Source organism: Erinaceus europaeus, chromosome 18 (genome assembly GCF_950295315.1).
Source record: "Erinaceus europaeus chromosome 18, mEriEur2.1, whole genome shotgun sequence".
Taxonomy (NCBI): Eukaryota; Metazoa; Chordata; class Mammalia; order Eulipotyphla; family Erinaceidae; genus Erinaceus; species Erinaceus europaeus.
Window position 1 is genome coordinate 70,669,618 of NC_080179.1, and position 16,738 is coordinate 70,686,355.

The 16,738-nt window shown below is 40.4% G+C and overlaps 1 protein-coding gene across 20 annotated transcripts in view; it reads right to left on the reverse strand.

The window, feature by feature from the left end:
* The window catches only part of NEB (nebulin), a 286,668-nt gene that overhangs the window by 111,624 nt on the left and 158,306 nt on the right, over positions 1-16,738 (reverse strand). For all 20 annotated transcript variants that reach the window (XM_060178132.1, XM_060178128.1, XM_060178131.1 and 17 more), the window contains 11 exons: positions 16,248-16,559; positions 15,362-15,565; positions 13,885-13,989; positions 11,875-11,982; positions 9,905-10,216; positions 8,220-8,423; positions 7,128-7,232; positions 5,201-5,308; positions 3,130-3,441; positions 1,845-2,048; positions 1,021-1,125 (listed from right to left, as the gene is read on the reverse strand). In XM_060178132.1, the coding sequence (XP_060034115.1) occupies positions 1,021-1,125; positions 1,845-2,048; positions 3,130-3,441; positions 5,201-5,308; positions 7,128-7,232; positions 8,220-8,423; positions 9,905-10,216; positions 11,875-11,982; positions 13,885-13,989; positions 15,362-15,565; positions 16,248-16,559 (2,079 nt within the window). The remainder of the gene's footprint in view (positions 1-1,020; positions 1,126-1,844; positions 2,049-3,129; positions 3,442-5,200; positions 5,309-7,127; positions 7,233-8,219; positions 8,424-9,904; positions 10,217-11,874; positions 11,983-13,884; positions 13,990-15,361; positions 15,566-16,247; positions 16,560-16,738) is intronic.

Here is a 16,738-nt window from a genome sequence, read left to right on the forward strand (position 1 = left end):
GCCCTTCAGGAATTACTTTGGCTTGGGGAATTCCTTAGTTGCATGTATTACATAATGATAAGTGATATCACTGGGTATTTTATTCTTGACTTGAATCAAAAGTTCACTGGTTGAGAATGAACCCAGCCTTTGGTCTGATATTTACTCTTTTACCCATGTCTGGAAAGCATTAATTTAGCCTTATTTTGCAAAGATTTATTTTAAAAATGCAAATGGACATTGGAGTTGCTTACATGCTTTTTCAAATCTAATAAAATGAACCTATGACATTTTCATTTGTCCTAACCTTCTTTTTTAAAAGAAAGATTTTTTAATTAATTAATTTATTTCCTTTTTGTTACCCTTGTTTTTATTGCTGTTGTAGTTATTATTGTTGATGTTGTAATTGTTGGATAGGACAGAGAGAAATGAAGAGAGGAGGGGAAGACAGAGAGAGGGAGAGAAAGACAGACACCTGCAGACCTGCTTCACCGCCTGTGAAGCGACTCCCCTGCAGGTGGGGAGCCGGGGGCTCGAACCGGGATCCTTACGCCGGTCCTTGCGCTTTGCACCACGTGCGCTTAACCCACTGCGCTACCGTCCAACTCCCAAGTTTAATTTCTTAATTAAAGTCTTAATATCTTGCTGTGTTCATGTTCTTTTTCTGGGGTCAGCTTTGGTCATTTCTTATTTTCTAAAAAAAAAAAATTCCCCCCGGGTTTAAAATGAATTTATATACTCTTGTAAAGAATTTGCTTTTTCTGAGTTCAGTGGACTCTGCTATTTCCTCTTTTCTGTTTGTGCGCCTCTTCACTCTCTTTCACCATTCTTGTCCTTCTCTCCTTTGACATGTTGACATTGGCCTTGCCCAGTGACCCAGAACCATAGCTCTGTTCCACTCCTCACTCAGTGGCTCAAGGGTTGACGGCAGAGAGTCTTGCCGATCTACTTCATCTTCTGTCCCTTGATGTTTTCTCTCGTAATACCATAGAATCAACTGGATGACCCTCCAAACAAGAGGGAGTTGTTGGGGGTACTTACATCGCTCACGTTAAGAGCATTGGCTCGAGCAAGATTAATTTCTGGAGTGTCTGGCATTATGTGGACTGAAGTTTTATCCTTGTCCCAAAGTTCTCTGTACTTTGGCTATGGAAAGAACAGATAACAATAATATTATTCTGCAAGTTGTAGTGGTGCCAGCTCCGATGTACAACTTTCCACTTTTCTGAACCTTTGCCTTTTGATATCAAGTTAAAAATCTTTTCACATAAGCTACAACTTTGATGTGAATATCTATGTGAATATCTTATCAGAACTTTGACTTTTAGCTTAAGGTTAATAAGCAACAACAAAACCGTTTTTGCTACATTTTAGCTATCAGTACTGTTATCTACAAATAAATTACCAGATTGCTTATCACTTACATGTGAGGGCCCATGGGATGACTCAGACGGGAAAGTACATGCTTTATCACGTGTGAGGCCCTGGATCCAATCAATGCCTGGCACAACATGGGCACACCATGGACAGTACCCAGAAAGACCACAGAAAACTCCACGGACAGTGGTGTGGTACTTTAGCTTCCTTTCCTCCACATCTCTCCATCTCACTCTCCTTATCCATCCCTCTTTCCATCCTTTCCTCTCTCATACAATTCTTTTTGTTTTTCCTCACATAATTCTAATTCTGCAGCTCTGCTCCACTGATCGTGAAGTTTATCCACAGCAGGTGGAAATCAAGGGCCTGCATTTGGGTCCCAGAGCATGGTAATGTCTGTGCTCTACCGGGTAAGCACCCAGTTCCCCCCACCCCCCATGTCATTTCTTTGTCATTTAACTCTGTTATACAGGAGGAAAGGAACTCACAATGCTAATGTTTTCAGCATTTGATTTTGCAAGGACAACTTCAGGGGTGTCGACAATACTCGTATACTTGAGGTTCACCACAGGCGTACGGTAGACACTGTCACACAAGATCTCCTGGGCATTTTTGACTCTCAGGACTTCTGGTGACCCCTCAGGCATCCAGCCAATGCCACGCAACCACTCTAAGTCAGCCTTGTAGATAGCCTGGGAAAGAAAAGGTAAGCCAGATAGAAGTGGGCTTACGGAAATAAAACTATGAAGAAAGGAATTAGCTTTTTATGTTATGCTTTATTCTCCATAAGCAATAAAAACTGAGCATAGGCCTGGAATACATGATTTCTCATATGCACAGAGATGTTTCATCCTGCTTTGTCTCCTCTGTCAGGGGGACTATGGTGGGACATCTGTGTCTATTTTAATGATGCAGAAGGAGCTCGCTGGAGAAGCTTAGGGGATTTCTGAATAACATTAGGTAATCGTCATGCTAGCCCATACGACCTGAAAAATATAATGGTCTCTCCAATAAGCTAGATCTATCATGGCATTATATGTTTTACTGCGTCATGTTTAATATAAAATCAACACTCAGGAGGGATTAGCAATAAGAATTCCATACAGATCTTGAAAATTATTAATTCATTCTGTAAGTACTTGATTGATACACACACCTCAATATGCTAATGTAATTCAAGCAATGAAGAGACAGCATTTCTCTAGAAATTAGCCCATTTTCACTAGTTGACAGTTCAAGAGATGATATACCTAAACAAACTCAGTCATTTTGAGAAAGCATTTCTTGACTCTTAAGGGGGAGTTAGTAATTTTTAAAAAGTCACCCATAGTTGATGGAATCAACCATATCCAAAAGATCAGATGACTATATATACATATATATATCTGAGGTAAATATCATGTTATAAAGAATACCAGGCTAAGGCATTTGGAGCCTGCTGGTAATATTTGAAATGCATTTCAAGAAGACAGCCCTTTCATTTGTCAATTGAAGGACCACAGAAAGTATGCTTAAGAAACAAGCACTGAACATGCTAACAAAACATTCTAGTGACACTGCTAACAATTAAAAGGAAAGCTTTCCAAATAAATCCAGCAGTGAGATCAGCAACTAGTAAGTTTGGTCCAATACTAAATGAAAGCCCTTGTGTAGGAAGAGTTCTGTTTTCCCAGGGACTAGAAGGGTGATCAGACAAAGGCTTGAAAACCCCAATTCTGGAAAACATCTCAGCCCCAAGCACCGTGGCTGGTGTTCCCACACAGGTACACTTACGTCACTCTGCAGGTCATAGGCTTTCCTGGCTTGGATCACATCATTCTGGTCAGGAAAGCAGGCCCACCGATGCAGGTACTGGCGATAGTCGATGTCGCTTGCTAGTGCCTGGCCTTCTTTCGCAGCACTGATGGACACCATGTCTACTGGAATGGAGATCTTGGCCTTGTTGTCATTGTAAGCCTTTTTGTACAGTCTGTCATTTTGCATCTTCAACACGTTTGCTGCAAAAACCAGCTTAGGATCTTCCTTGGCACTGCGGCATCCAATATAGTGACCTTTCTGTTTCTCGTAAGTGCTTTTGTACAGGTACTAATGAATACAGAGAGACGCTAAGTCACTTTTGATTTTTTTTTTCTAGAGAGTCTACTCAGAATAGCTCCATGTTCTTTCTTTCATTCTTTCTTTTTTGAATGTGGATATTATTGTTTATTATTTGATACTTTTTTTTCAAAATTTTATTAGGGACTCAATATTGATTTACAAAATTGTAAGATAACAGGGGTATATATAATTCTGCACTGTTCCCACCACCAGAGTTCTGTATCTCCATTTCCTCCATTGGAAACTACAGTTGTTCTCCCAAGGTTGCAGATATAGGTTGACTATTATTTCTATAACCATCTGTATATTTTTATATATATATTTGCTAACTCCATTTTCTTTAGATTATCTGCTTTTCTTTCAGTCTGTGCTATAATTTCATATACATAGTCTCAATACACTGGCTTGTCTTCTGTTGTCCATATGCAAAGCACTGTGAATGCCTCCAAGACAAGAACTAGGTTCTAAATTATCCCTCCCTATCCTCCTCCCATCACTTAGTTCACTATTTCCCAAACATTAGTTGTTGCTAGTTCTTTTCATATGATTTGCTACAAATAAGTACTACCTACAGCTCATACTTAACTCTTAAGCTAGTTAAAAAATCCTTTGTTGCAATAGGTTTGTTTTTAAACTGTCACCTTATTTCAGATTTTCTCACTACCTAAGTTAAAACAAGCATGTCACTATTTTTTTTTCCTCCAGGGTTATTGCTGGGCTCACTGCCTGCACCATGAATCCACTGCTCCTGGAGGCCATTTTTCCCACTTCTGTTGCTCTTGCTGTTATAGCCTAGTTGTGGTTATTATTATTGCCATTGTTGATGTTGTTCGTTGTTGGACAGGACAGAGAGAAATGGAGAGAGGAGGGGAAGACAGAGAGAAATGGAGAGAGGGGGAGAGAAAGATAGACACTTGCAGACCTGCTTCACTGCCTGTGAAGCGACTCCCCTGCAGGTGGGGAGCTGGGGGCTTGAACCGGGATCATTACACTGGTCCTTGTACTGGTCCTTGTGCTTTGCGCCACATGCGCTTAACCCACTGCGCCACCACCTGACCCCCACTATTTAAAAAAAAAATTTATTTATTTTCTTTTGTTGCTCTTTTTTTATTATTATTGTTGTAGTTATTGCTGTTGTTGTTGATGTCGTCATTGTTAGATAGGACAGAGAGAAATGGAGAGAGGAGGGGAAGACAGAGAGGAGGAGAGAAAGACAGACACCTGCAGACCTGCTTCACCGCCAGGGAAGCGACTCCCCTGCAGGTGGGGAGCCGGGGTTCGAACCGGGATCCTTATGCCAGTCCTTGTGCTTTGCGCCACCTGCGCTTAACCCGCTGTGTTACCGCCTGACTCCCACATGTCATTATTTTTTAAAATGCTTTCCTAATAAGTCCATAAAATTATCACAGGAGCCTCCCAATGCATGAGGAACTTTGAGAATCAATGGAATTCTTTGTCCTCATGGACTCTCTGTACTTATTTGTAAATTAGCGAACACTGGGTAGATATTGAAATGAAATTCCCACTAGCTGAATAAGAAGAGAACCAAGCAGAGACGCCAGAGGTTTTCAGATTGTCTGAAAAGTTGTTCCTGAATTTGGAACTTTTGAAACAACATACGAATGAGCGTGATCTCATTCTACTGAAACACAGCTGCTAGGAAGTTAAGTTAAAGATGAGTACAGCATTATCTTCCTGTGTGTCCATTAGCTGGCAATTGTTAAGGCTGGGCGAGAGGAGCTCTTACATCACTGGCAATGTCCCTGGAAGCCTTGGCATGCTGGATTCCGATGGCATCTGCACGTATGTCATAGCCCGTCATCTTGACATCTTCCCAAGCTTGCTGATAGTGTTTCTGAAAATGGAGATCAGAATGCCCCAGTCAGCCTGAAGGGGGAGTCACTGAGCAATACTGATACATTTAAGGTAAGATTAACGGTTATAGACAAACTTACTCTCCCCTGAAAATTGGGAATATAAATTGCTCTCAATTGAGCTGAAGTTCCACTCAATTTTAAATGATATTTAATTATTTAATAGGTTTTCCACCTAGTATTTTTTTAAACCAGAGTACTGCTCAGCTCTGGTTTATGGTGGTGCAAGGGATTAAACCAGGGATTTGAGTCTCAGACATGAGACAACCCAGTAACTTTTAAAATATATATGTTTTATTTAGTTATTTTTAGTGAAAGAGAGGAAGAGAGAGAGAGAACAGAGCACTGCTCAGCTCTGGCTTATGGTGGGTGGTGCTTGGGGTTAAATCTGGGACCTCAGAGCCTCAGATATGACACTTTTTGCATAATAATTATGCTGTCTCCCTAACCTCAACCAGTAACTTTAAAAAATAAAAAAAGAAGAAATTCAGGAGTTCAAAATAGTATGATGGTTATACAAAAAATTTCCATGTCTGAACTTCTGAGTTCTTAGGTTCAATTCCTAGTATCGCCATAAGCCAGAGCTAAACAGTGTTTGTTCTCTCTCTAAATTAATTAATTAACTAATTAATTAATTAACCCTGAATTCCTGATACTATGGCCTATCTACATAATTATTGTTTTGCCTGAAAGAGCTCCACCCATTCCATTCCTTTGATCTATCTTCTTTCTACCCTCAAGACCCTCCCTGTCTGCAGGGTATTATTATTAATCTCACCAGTTAAAACCCTCACAACAGTTGCTAAGGAAGTTTCTACCTTCCCAGCCCCCCTTTGCCTTTCTCCACCCCTTTCCTAGAGATTTCTGTTTCTGACTTGCCACTTCCAGGTCTGCCCTTTAAAAGCCTGGGCTCTCTGATCAATAAAGAAATTGCATTGCCTTGCAGAAAAAAATTAATTAATTAAGGAATAAATTCAGATGACATTAAATCATGATAAAAATCAGAAAAAATAGATATATTCTGACCTTAAACATGATTAGTCACTAAAGTAAGTACTACATACTATACACAAACATATAAATACACATATATATCTGAATGTTTTTATGTTATGTTTTCCTTCTTACAAAGGTAAAGAATTACATCTCTCTCTTTTTTACAGATTTAAAAGTTTTTTTTATTATCTTTATTTATTGGATAGAGACAGCCAGAAATCAAGAGGGTGACAGAGAAGGAGAGAGACAGAGAGACACCTGCAGCCCTGCTTCACCATTCACAAAGCTTTCCCCCTGCAGGTGGGGACCAGCGGGTTGAACCCTGGTCCTTGTGCATTGTAATACATGCGCTCAACCAGGTGTGCCACCACCTGGCCCCCCTTTTTTTTTACATATTTTTAAGAATATTTATTTATTATTGGGCATAGACAGAAATCAAGAAGGGAGGGAGAGATAGAGAAAGAAAGAGACAAAGAGACAGCTGCATCACTGCTTCGCCACTCATGAAGCTTTCACCCTATAGGTGGCGTCCAGGGGCTTGAACCTGAGTCCTTTCGAACTACAGTGTGTGTGTCTACCCAGGTGCACCATCGCCTGCCTGCCCCCCCACACCTTTCTCTTTATTGTGAACACATGTACCGCACACCATATATACACACAGCAAGTCATCATCAGCTTAAAGACTATAAATATAAGGGACAAATAGGGAAATGCCTTTTGCTAAACTCTCTCTGGAGCACCTCAACGAAAGGCTCAGTTACGAAGAGCACATCAGGTAAAGCCAGTGGGTATGAAGGGCCTTACATTGCTGATCTGTAAGGCGTTGAGTTTGGACTGCAGCATCAGCGGAGTGTCTGCTGGCATGTTCACATTAGCTTTCTCTTTCTCCCAGGCATCGCGATACAGTGGCTGGTAAGATGAAAGCAGAAGGAACAGTTTGTTAGCTGATAGGTCAGTTGCCACATGAATAAAATCACAGGTACAATTAAAGCTCTCCTCTGGATAGTCTTTTTTGCCTACAATACGAATCCACTGCCCCTGTGGCCTTTTTTTTTTTTTTTTGGATAGGACAGAGAAATTGAGAGAGATGGGGAAGATAGGGAGAGAGACAGAGAGACACCTGTAGACTTGCACTGTTTGTGAAGCGAGCCCCATGCAGGTGGAGAGCCGGGGCTTGAACCAGGATCCTTATTCAGGTCCTTGCACTTTGTGCTCTTAACCCGGTGCGCCACCCTCTTTGGCTATTCTTGACATCAGTGTAGTTCACACTTTGTTCTTGTGCATTTTCCCTGATTTAGAAAGTCCTGATAGTGACTTCAAGAATACATGTGTGTGAGACAGAAAAAAAAAATGTACACTGAGTCAGAAACATGGTAGTGAAGTGATCCTTCTTCATCAATTCACATTATATTGTCTCGTGGTGATCCCTTTTTGAAGTTGACTATATAACCCACATTGCTAATCAGATTCTGCCTTTCTTGGTCCAAAGAACCTTCAGATTATCTAATGCTGAGACCTCCTCTGGACTTTTGAATTAATTCCATGATTGAAATCAGTGAAAAGGTGGCAGCTTTGTGATCAGGACATTCACTGGCGGGCCAATATTACGGGCAAAATATCAAAATGTGAGGCTTAGGGATTAGTGCAGTGGATCAAAGCCTTGGACTCGAAAGCATGAGGTCTTGAATTCAGCCCAAGTCTGTGGAACATGAAGATGCCCACCACACTTACAATGAGTGAAGAGTTATCTAAGCAAATAAAATATGGAGTGTGTCAACTGATATTGTAGGTATGAGCATGTTCAATACCCTAATGCTGATATTAGCAGTTAAAGTCAACAATTAGAATACCTAGGGAGACTTGTCCAATTTGTCTGAACGTATCACACTTGCTTACCTCACTAATCTGCATAGCATTGGTCTTTGCCATAAGGACTTCTGGGGTATCAACAATGCTGGTGAACTTGAAGGCCTCGGGCTTTATGCGATACAACCTTTCACTCAAGAGATTCTGGGCATTCTTCACTCTCACCACATCCACAGAACCCTCTGTCAACCATCCGATACCCTTCATCCATTCCAGGTCTGATTTGTACACGTTCTGCATAAAAAAAAGAAAGGTGAAGTGCAGATGAGTCAAGTCGCCTCATTGGAGCGCAGGGCCAGCAAACCTGCAACGCCTAGCCAATCCTGTGAAGCTCAAAGACAAGCATTAAATGTTAATATTTCGGGGTTACATCTCTAGCACATATCTCTGGGTGAAGTTCACAGTTTTTTACAGGAAGAGGGAAATAGAAGCAGGACTCAATCTTGAAGAATGGCAGACAACCATGACACCTGGTATATCTCTATACTAAGTTAAGCTTCTGCACTCAGCACTTGAAATCTGCTTTGTAATGTACCCCTGGGGATAGTATCTATACAATTTTTGGAGTGAAAGGTCCTTGGGTGTGTATAAGAAAAATATATATCCATACAACCATTTACACCTGCTCAGTTTCACCACACACGTTAGGAAGGCTTGACATTCAACAGTTTCTCATGTTTTGCATCTGTTACTGAAATCAAACTATCTGAAATTTTCGACCTAATGACACAGAACAAGAGGCTGATCATGTGAATGAGCAAGGCTTATTACAGAAGGAGGACACATCTCCGAATAAATTTTTTTGAGAAAAATCTATTACCATGAATTTCACAGAAAAGTTTAGGCTCCGTTAAGAATACTGCTTAGGGGGGGTCGGGCGGTGGCGCAGTGGGTTAAGCGCATGTGGCGCAAAGCGCAGGGACCCGCGTAAGGATCCCGGTTCGAGCCCCCGGCTCCCCACCTGCAGGGGAGTCGCTTCACAGGCGGTGAAGCAGGTCTGCAGGTGTCTGTCTTTCTCTCCCCTTCTCTGTCTTCCCCTCCTCTCTCCATTTCTCTCTGTCCTATCTAACAACGAATTGCGTCAACAAGGGCAATAATAATAACCACAGCGAAGCTACAACAAGGGCAACAAAAGGGGGAAAAATGGCCTCCAGGAGTGGTGGATTCATGGTGCAGGCACCGAGCCCAGCAATAACCCTGGAGGAGGAAAAAAAATAAATAATAATAATAAAAGAATACTGCTTAGGGAGTCTGGCAGTAGCGCAAAGGGTTAATCACACGTGGTGCGAAGCGCAAGGACCGGCTTAAGGATCCCGGTTTGAGCCCAGGCTCCCCACCGTCAGGGGAGTCGCTTCACAGGTGGTGAAGCAGGTCTGCAGGTGTCTGTCTTTCTCTCCCCCTCTCTGTCTTCCCCTCCTCTCTCCATTTTCTCTCTGTCCTATCCAACTACGAAGACATCAATCACAACAATAACTACAACAACAATTAAAAAAAAAAACCCAAGGGCAACAAAAAGGGAAAATTAAAAAAATTTAAAAAATAACAACAATAATAACTACAACAATAAAACAACAAGGGCAACAAAAAGGAATAAATAAATAAAAGATTTTTTTAAAAAAGGGAATATTGCTTAATTGTGTCTTGATGGCAGCATGGTAATTAAACACACCACACAGACACACATCTCCCCAAAAGCCTGATGGTAATATACGTACATCACTCTGCAGTTCGTAGGCTTTCTTAGCCTGGATCACATCATTCTGGTCAGGGAGACATGTCCACTGGTGCAGATAATTGCGGTAATCAATGTCGCTCACCAGGACCTGGCATTTCTTGGCCTGAACAATGGACATCATGTCCAGCGGTGTGTTGTGAATTCCTTTTGACTTCTCATAAGCTTTCTTGTATTCTCTATCACTCTGGATCTTGGCAGCGTGAATAGACCACACCAGTTTGGGGTCATCTTGCAGGCTGCGGAAACCCACGTGGTGGCCTAACTGCTTCCGGTAGCCTTCTTTGTACTTATACTAAAGTTGTGAAAAATCAGATAAAAAGACATATAAGAACTATGTACTAGGAGGTCTTTTTGTTCTAGAAACAGAAGGGTGGGTTACAGTGCTGGCAAATAAAACCCCTAAAACCGTAATTTTATTAAAGGAAAACATGTTTAGCTTTTGTCTAGGTTGTATCTTCGCTTAAACCTCACATATCTGAGTTTGCTTTAAATTTAGAAACCAGAACCATTCTCTCAAATCTTTAACGTCCAATTTGTGTATCCTGTGGTTTTGCAGAAACTTAATTAGAAGTACAACTGCTCCCAATCCTGCTTTCCTAGTATTTGCCTTTAATTGAATGTGGTGCCATGATCTGCTTGAATTTATCCCCTGAAAGTAAAGTCTACGTTAGTCTCAGTACTGGACTCTAGTAACAAAATGCAGTGAAATGGTTGGTCTGGGAGAGGAGCTTGCCTCATCCACAGAGGTAATACATCTTCTGTTGAAAAACAGTCTCATTGCTCTCTGTTATACCTAAAATAACTCTTCTTCATGATGTTGTCTCAGGTTATGTAAGTGGATTCAACATTGGTGGTAACTATCTATGAAGTTCTCTACCCACTCTTATTTCACTTCCCTCCAATAGCCACCTTAGTTTTCAGAATCCACAAGTTGATTTGGCCATTATTATTTGCCAATTCATTTGCCTTAATTATTTAGATACATATATGAGTGAGGTCATCTGGTCGTTGTCTTTCACTGTCTTATTTCACTTAGTATAATCACCTCCAATTCCATCCATTTTTGTCCCAAAAGACAGAATGCTGTCCTCTTTAATAGCAGAATAGTGTTCCATTGAACACATGTGCAATAGCTAATTTATTTTTATTGACACTCAATACTGGTTTATAGTATTATAAAATTTTAGGAGTATAGTTTCCTATCTATATATGCTTCTTTCCAACATTCATATAATATAGAGAAGTTTGGGTAAAAGGGAGAGAGAGCTAGGAATAATGTAAATTGTACTGGTTGGCTATGGTTTTTAGAGATTAAAAACCAGGAAGAAGAAATAGATACATGAGACAACAAAACAGAGAGGAATCTGCAGAAAGAGTACAAATATTACCTAAAAGTTTTGATCTAGAGGGGCTCGGCAGGATGATTATTTTGACTGTTAGTCAGTTTAAAATCATTGGTAAGTGAATTTCAAACTATCACTAAAAGTGCTACACTTACACTTGCGATGCAAAAGCTTTTATTAAAATGTGATTTAATACACAATTTCTGTCTTACATAAAAGTTCTTCTATTATGCAAACTTATGAAGTACCACAAATATTTGAAGGGTAAGATGGCATGGTATTGGTTCCTAAATTTTCTCCAAGAATTTGGTGTAGACTCTTCTTGATAATTCACCACTTTTGAGAAACCCACTTAGAAGATATTTATTGTAGGAACCTTGTCTTTGCTAATCTTAACATTTTGCTTCATTTTAATATTTTAAGATAAAGGCTTTAGTGTAAAATGAAATGCAATGTTTTCTTAATGAAATGCAATGTTTGCATAAAAAACAAAGTTCTTGAAAATCATTCTCCCCATCTGTTGTAAAGAGGACTCCCTCCCTCTCCTTCCCCCGCCTGCCCCAACCTCCCACTCCCCCTCCACCAAGGGCTATAAAAAGAGCTGTACCTCACTGGCGATTTCTCTGGAGGCTTTGGCATGCTTGATTTCAATGGCGTCTGCTCTTAAGTCATAGCCTTTCTGCTTGGCCTCATCCCAGTCTTTCTGATAAAGTTTCTGTTGAGGGAAAAGATAGGCTTGCTTACAAGAATCGAATTTAAGTGAGCATGCCTAAAGTAGTCATAGCATGGGTCATAAAGTGTAATGTATTATGAAGGCAACATTTAAACAAGTCTTTTCTCCTTTTTCCTTATTGGTTATTTATAGGCATAAGGATACTTAGGACAAAAAAAATCGAAGCTACACATCTAAATCTATTATTTCCTATCACTTTTCATTTCGTTTCATTCTTGCTTACCACTAGGGTGTACATCTGAAAATCCCCATCACACAGCACATATAAACTAAGGGTTCATAGTCAGGCTGCAGAAACTTCACCAGCATGTTCTACGAGACCTGCTAATAAACCTAGCGGTGGCTGTATTGTGGAAAACTGAGAAATGCTATGCATGTCCAAACTATTGTATTTACTGTCAACTGTAAAACATTAATCCCCCAATAAAGAAATAAAAGAAGGAAGAATGAATGAAAGGAAGAAAGAAAGAACACAAAGTGGGAGCTGGAGTAGTATATCACACCAGAGCAAAGTACTCTGAGGAAGGGTGAGGTTGGGGTTTTGGTGTACAGTGGAAAGAACCTAATTTAGGGAAGTGAGAATTTTACAGACATCTATCCTGGGGAGATGAGAAATTGTAGCCATGGTCCAACAACTGTAATGGAAACCAATAAAATTATTAACTCACCAAAAAAAAAAAAAAAAGAAAGAAAAAGACCCGATAATATACATATACATACATACATATATGTATATATATATTTTTTTACCCCCTAATGTTGCTTTTCAACAGTGTCTGCTAATGTAATGGGACATGGATAACAAGTATATTCTGTTCTCTGGTCTAATTAAAAGCTGTCTTCTGACTTTTCTGATAGCCTTGAGGTTTCCTATGGGTCAAACGCCACTAAAAACAACAGACAGATCTTACATCTCTATGAAGAAGAGACAATTAACTATTTCCAAAGTATACACAATGAAACTAAGATGAAGACACTGGATGTAAGATAATGGTTTCAGGCTGAAAGAAGTACACCAGGAGAATTCAGATCATTCAAATCTTGCAGTTCAAGGACGTAGCCATGTATCTGCACTAACATTTAAAATGAAATTTCCATTCTTACTGCACTGGGATTGGCATTTATAAAAGAAATGGCTAGCGCTGAAAACTGTCAGTATTTCTAAAGCAAGTTATTTATTTATTTATATTGTCACCAGGGTTACTGCTGGGGCTTGGTGCCTGCATAAGGAATCCACCACTCCTGGTAGCCATTTTTCTTTTTTTTTTTTTATTTAATAGGATAGAGAGGGGAAGAGGATATAGGATGGGAGAGAGACACCGGTAGCACTCCTTCACCACTCATGAAGCTTCCCCTGCCTGCAGGTGGGGGTCAGGGGTTTGAACCTGGGTCCTTGCACATGGTAACATGTGTGCTTTACCAAGCGTGGCACCACCCAGTTTGTTATTTTATTGCTGACTCTGTAAACTGATAGACTGAACCCACAAGCATTCACAGCTCACTTTCAGGCTTCTTTTTCTTTTTCTTTTTAAATTTTAATCATTATTATTTAGCCTCCAGGGTTATCGCTGGGTCTCAGTGCCTGCACTACGAATGCACTGCTCCTGGAAGGCATTTTTCCCCATTTTTGTTGCCCTTGTTGTTGTTATTATTATCATTGCTGTTGTTGGGTAGGACAGAGAGAAATGGAGAGAGGAGGGGGAGAAAAGAGCGGAAGAGAAAGACAGACACCTGCAGACCTGCTTCACCACTTGTGAAGCAACTTCCCCTGCAGGTGGGGAGCCGGGGGCTCAAACCAGGATTCTTGAGCGGATCCTTGAGCTTTGCACCGCATGCACTTAACCCGCTATGGTACTACCCAGCTCCCATTTTCAGGTTTCTTACATTGCTGATCTGCATGGCGTTGATGTGGGCTTGTAGCATGACAGGCGTATCAGAAGGAATACTGATGTTGGCTTTATCTTTATTCCAGGCTTCTTGATACAGTTTCTGTGGGGAGACAGAAAATACCATCTTAGCATAGTGACAGAAGATAAAGACCTAAAACGTTATGCCTCAGCAACTGTTCAACCTGGAAAAAATGTTTTTTTACAAACGTTCATAATGATTCACTTTATGTATCAAATTGGTTAACATTATCAGTTCCAAGATATTGGGCTAGAAACTGTTTATGAAGTGTTTCTGTGGTGATATGTATTAGATAAGATTAACATTGATATCTGTAGACTCTCAGTAAAATAGACTCCCTTCTGTTTTGTGGTGGGCCTTGTCCAATCAGTCTACAGTGTTTTTTTTTTGTTGTTTTTTTTTTGCTGTTGTTCGTTTGTTTTTCCTTTTAAATACGGACAGAGGAGAAAGAGGCAGAGAGGATGAAAGACACCAACAGCAACAAAATGTCCTTGAATGCAGTGGGGGCTGGGCTTAAACCTGGATCCCAAATGTGGTTGAAATGAGTTATTTCACTGGCCCTAGCCCAATGTCTCAATAGAAAAAAAAAAAAAAAAAAACACCACCTTCCTCAAGCAAGAAGAAGCTATGCCAAAATATTGCTGTTGGGCTTGACCTGCAATTTTTTTTTCTGGGTCTACAAACTACTGGAGACCCAGCAGATTTTAAACTTAGCAGCCTCCACAATTGTGCTTCATAAATCGTACAGATCTGTTTTTATCTCATAAAGTAAATTTCTTTCTCATAAACAATCTAATATCTTTGTTTCCCTGGAGAATCCTGACTTGTACAATATTTGATTGTTTAATACTACTCTCATACCACAAGTTCTAGTAATTATTAAGACTTAACTACTTCTGTCCCAGAATTGTAATTGAATATCATTTTTCATTTTAATTTTTCAAAGTGTGTGCATGTGATAGGAGAAATGCTGGCATTTACCAGAGTTACATTTTGCATATGCTTTCACCAAACTTGTCTAGAACTCTGAAAGCTGCTCTGACCACTTACTCTAAAGCTTTCAGAGAGACAGTCCATTTTCTTTTTTAAAATATTTATTTATTCCCTTGTTTTTGCTCTTGTTTTTCATTGTTGTAATTATTGTTGTTGTTGTTATTGATGTCATCATTGTTAGACAGGACAGAGAGAAATGGAGAGAGGAGGGGAAGACAGAGAGAGGGAGAGAAAGACAGACACCTGCAGACCTGCTTCACCACCTGTGAAGGGACTCCCCTGCAGGTGGGGAGCCAGGGGCTCGAACCAGGATCCTCATGCCGGTCCTTGTGCTTTGAGCCACGTGCGCTTAACCCGCTGCGCTACCGGCCCGACTCCTGACAGTCCGTTTTCTCCATTGGGTGGTGTCCTCTGGAGACACTGCCACAAAAGGAAAGCTTGGTGGTTGGATGGTTCTTACCTCGCTCATTTGCAGAGAATTGGCTTTGGCCAGAACCACCTCTGGAGTGTCGACAATACAAGTGAACTGCAAGGCCTCTGGTCTGATTCTGTAGAGTCTCTCATTCAGCAGGTCTTGCGCATTCTTCACCCTGGTCAATTCCACGGAGCCTTGTGGCATCCAGCCGATGCCACGCAGCCACTCCAGATCTGCCTTATACACACTCTGCAAAGAAAAAATTTCCCAGGCTTCAGACATACCATCCCTTAGTTAAAAGTGAAATTCATAGGGATGAAGAGTTGATATGTATAGGAAATGGTCATTCCAAAACAGTCCTGTCCTAGTTTTAACCTGACTGGGAAATTTTAATATCAGTGATAAAGCAATCTGTAAAAATGTAACTGTTTATACTAGCCACAAATAGGAGTTATAAAGCTATAATGCTGTAATAAAGTTATAATGTTACTTCACTGTAACTGTTTGATATTTCAAAAACTAAGTATCTAAGAAAGTGTTGGATCTCATTCTATTTTCATCCTGTAATAACTAATCTAAGGAAACTAGTCAGTTTTTTCACTGTGGTACAACAGTGGCATTGGTTTTATTTCTTTAATATTCCGATGATTCACATTTTTTTGAAATGTATATTGAACGGCCAGAAACCACAAACAACATGAAGAAAACAGCCTGAAATTTCAACCAGGGGATAAAGGGTAAGATATAGATAGAAGATGATACCCACTGATGTCTGTAATTTCCAAAATTTAATTCCTAAAGATGGGTTTTGTATTCAGCAATCTGAATGGAGCTGTGCAGTGCACAAGCCCTGAGTGAGTCCACAGCGACAGCAGACAACCTATCAATCGACTGCCTCCATTCTACCTTCCCCAGCGTTCACATTACATACATCACTCTGAAGCTCGTAGGCCTTCCTTGCTTGGATAACGTCGTTTTGATCAGGCAGACAGGTCCAGTGATGCAGGATATTTCGATAATCGATGTCACTGACTAGAGTCTGACATTTCTTGGCCAGCAAGATACCCAGCATGTCCACTGGGCTGCTGAACTTGGTCTTCCATTTCTGGAATTCCTTCTTGTACTCCCTTTCGCTTTGAATCTTCCCTGCGTGTATGGCAGTCATAATCTTGGGGTCATCTTCAATGCACTGGGCTCCTATGTGGTGGCCTTTCTGTTTCTCGTATGCTTCTTTGTACTTGTACTAAAAATGCCAGAAATGCAGATTCAGAAACTCAGTTTTAAAGTCATTTCAGACAACCTGAAAACTTGCAAGCAAACAGGCAAGAGTTTCACAGTGCATAGATTTTGGCATCTCTGGAAATTGTAAACTAAAATTTCTATCTCAACTATCATAAGAACAGCTGCCAAACACCCATGTTC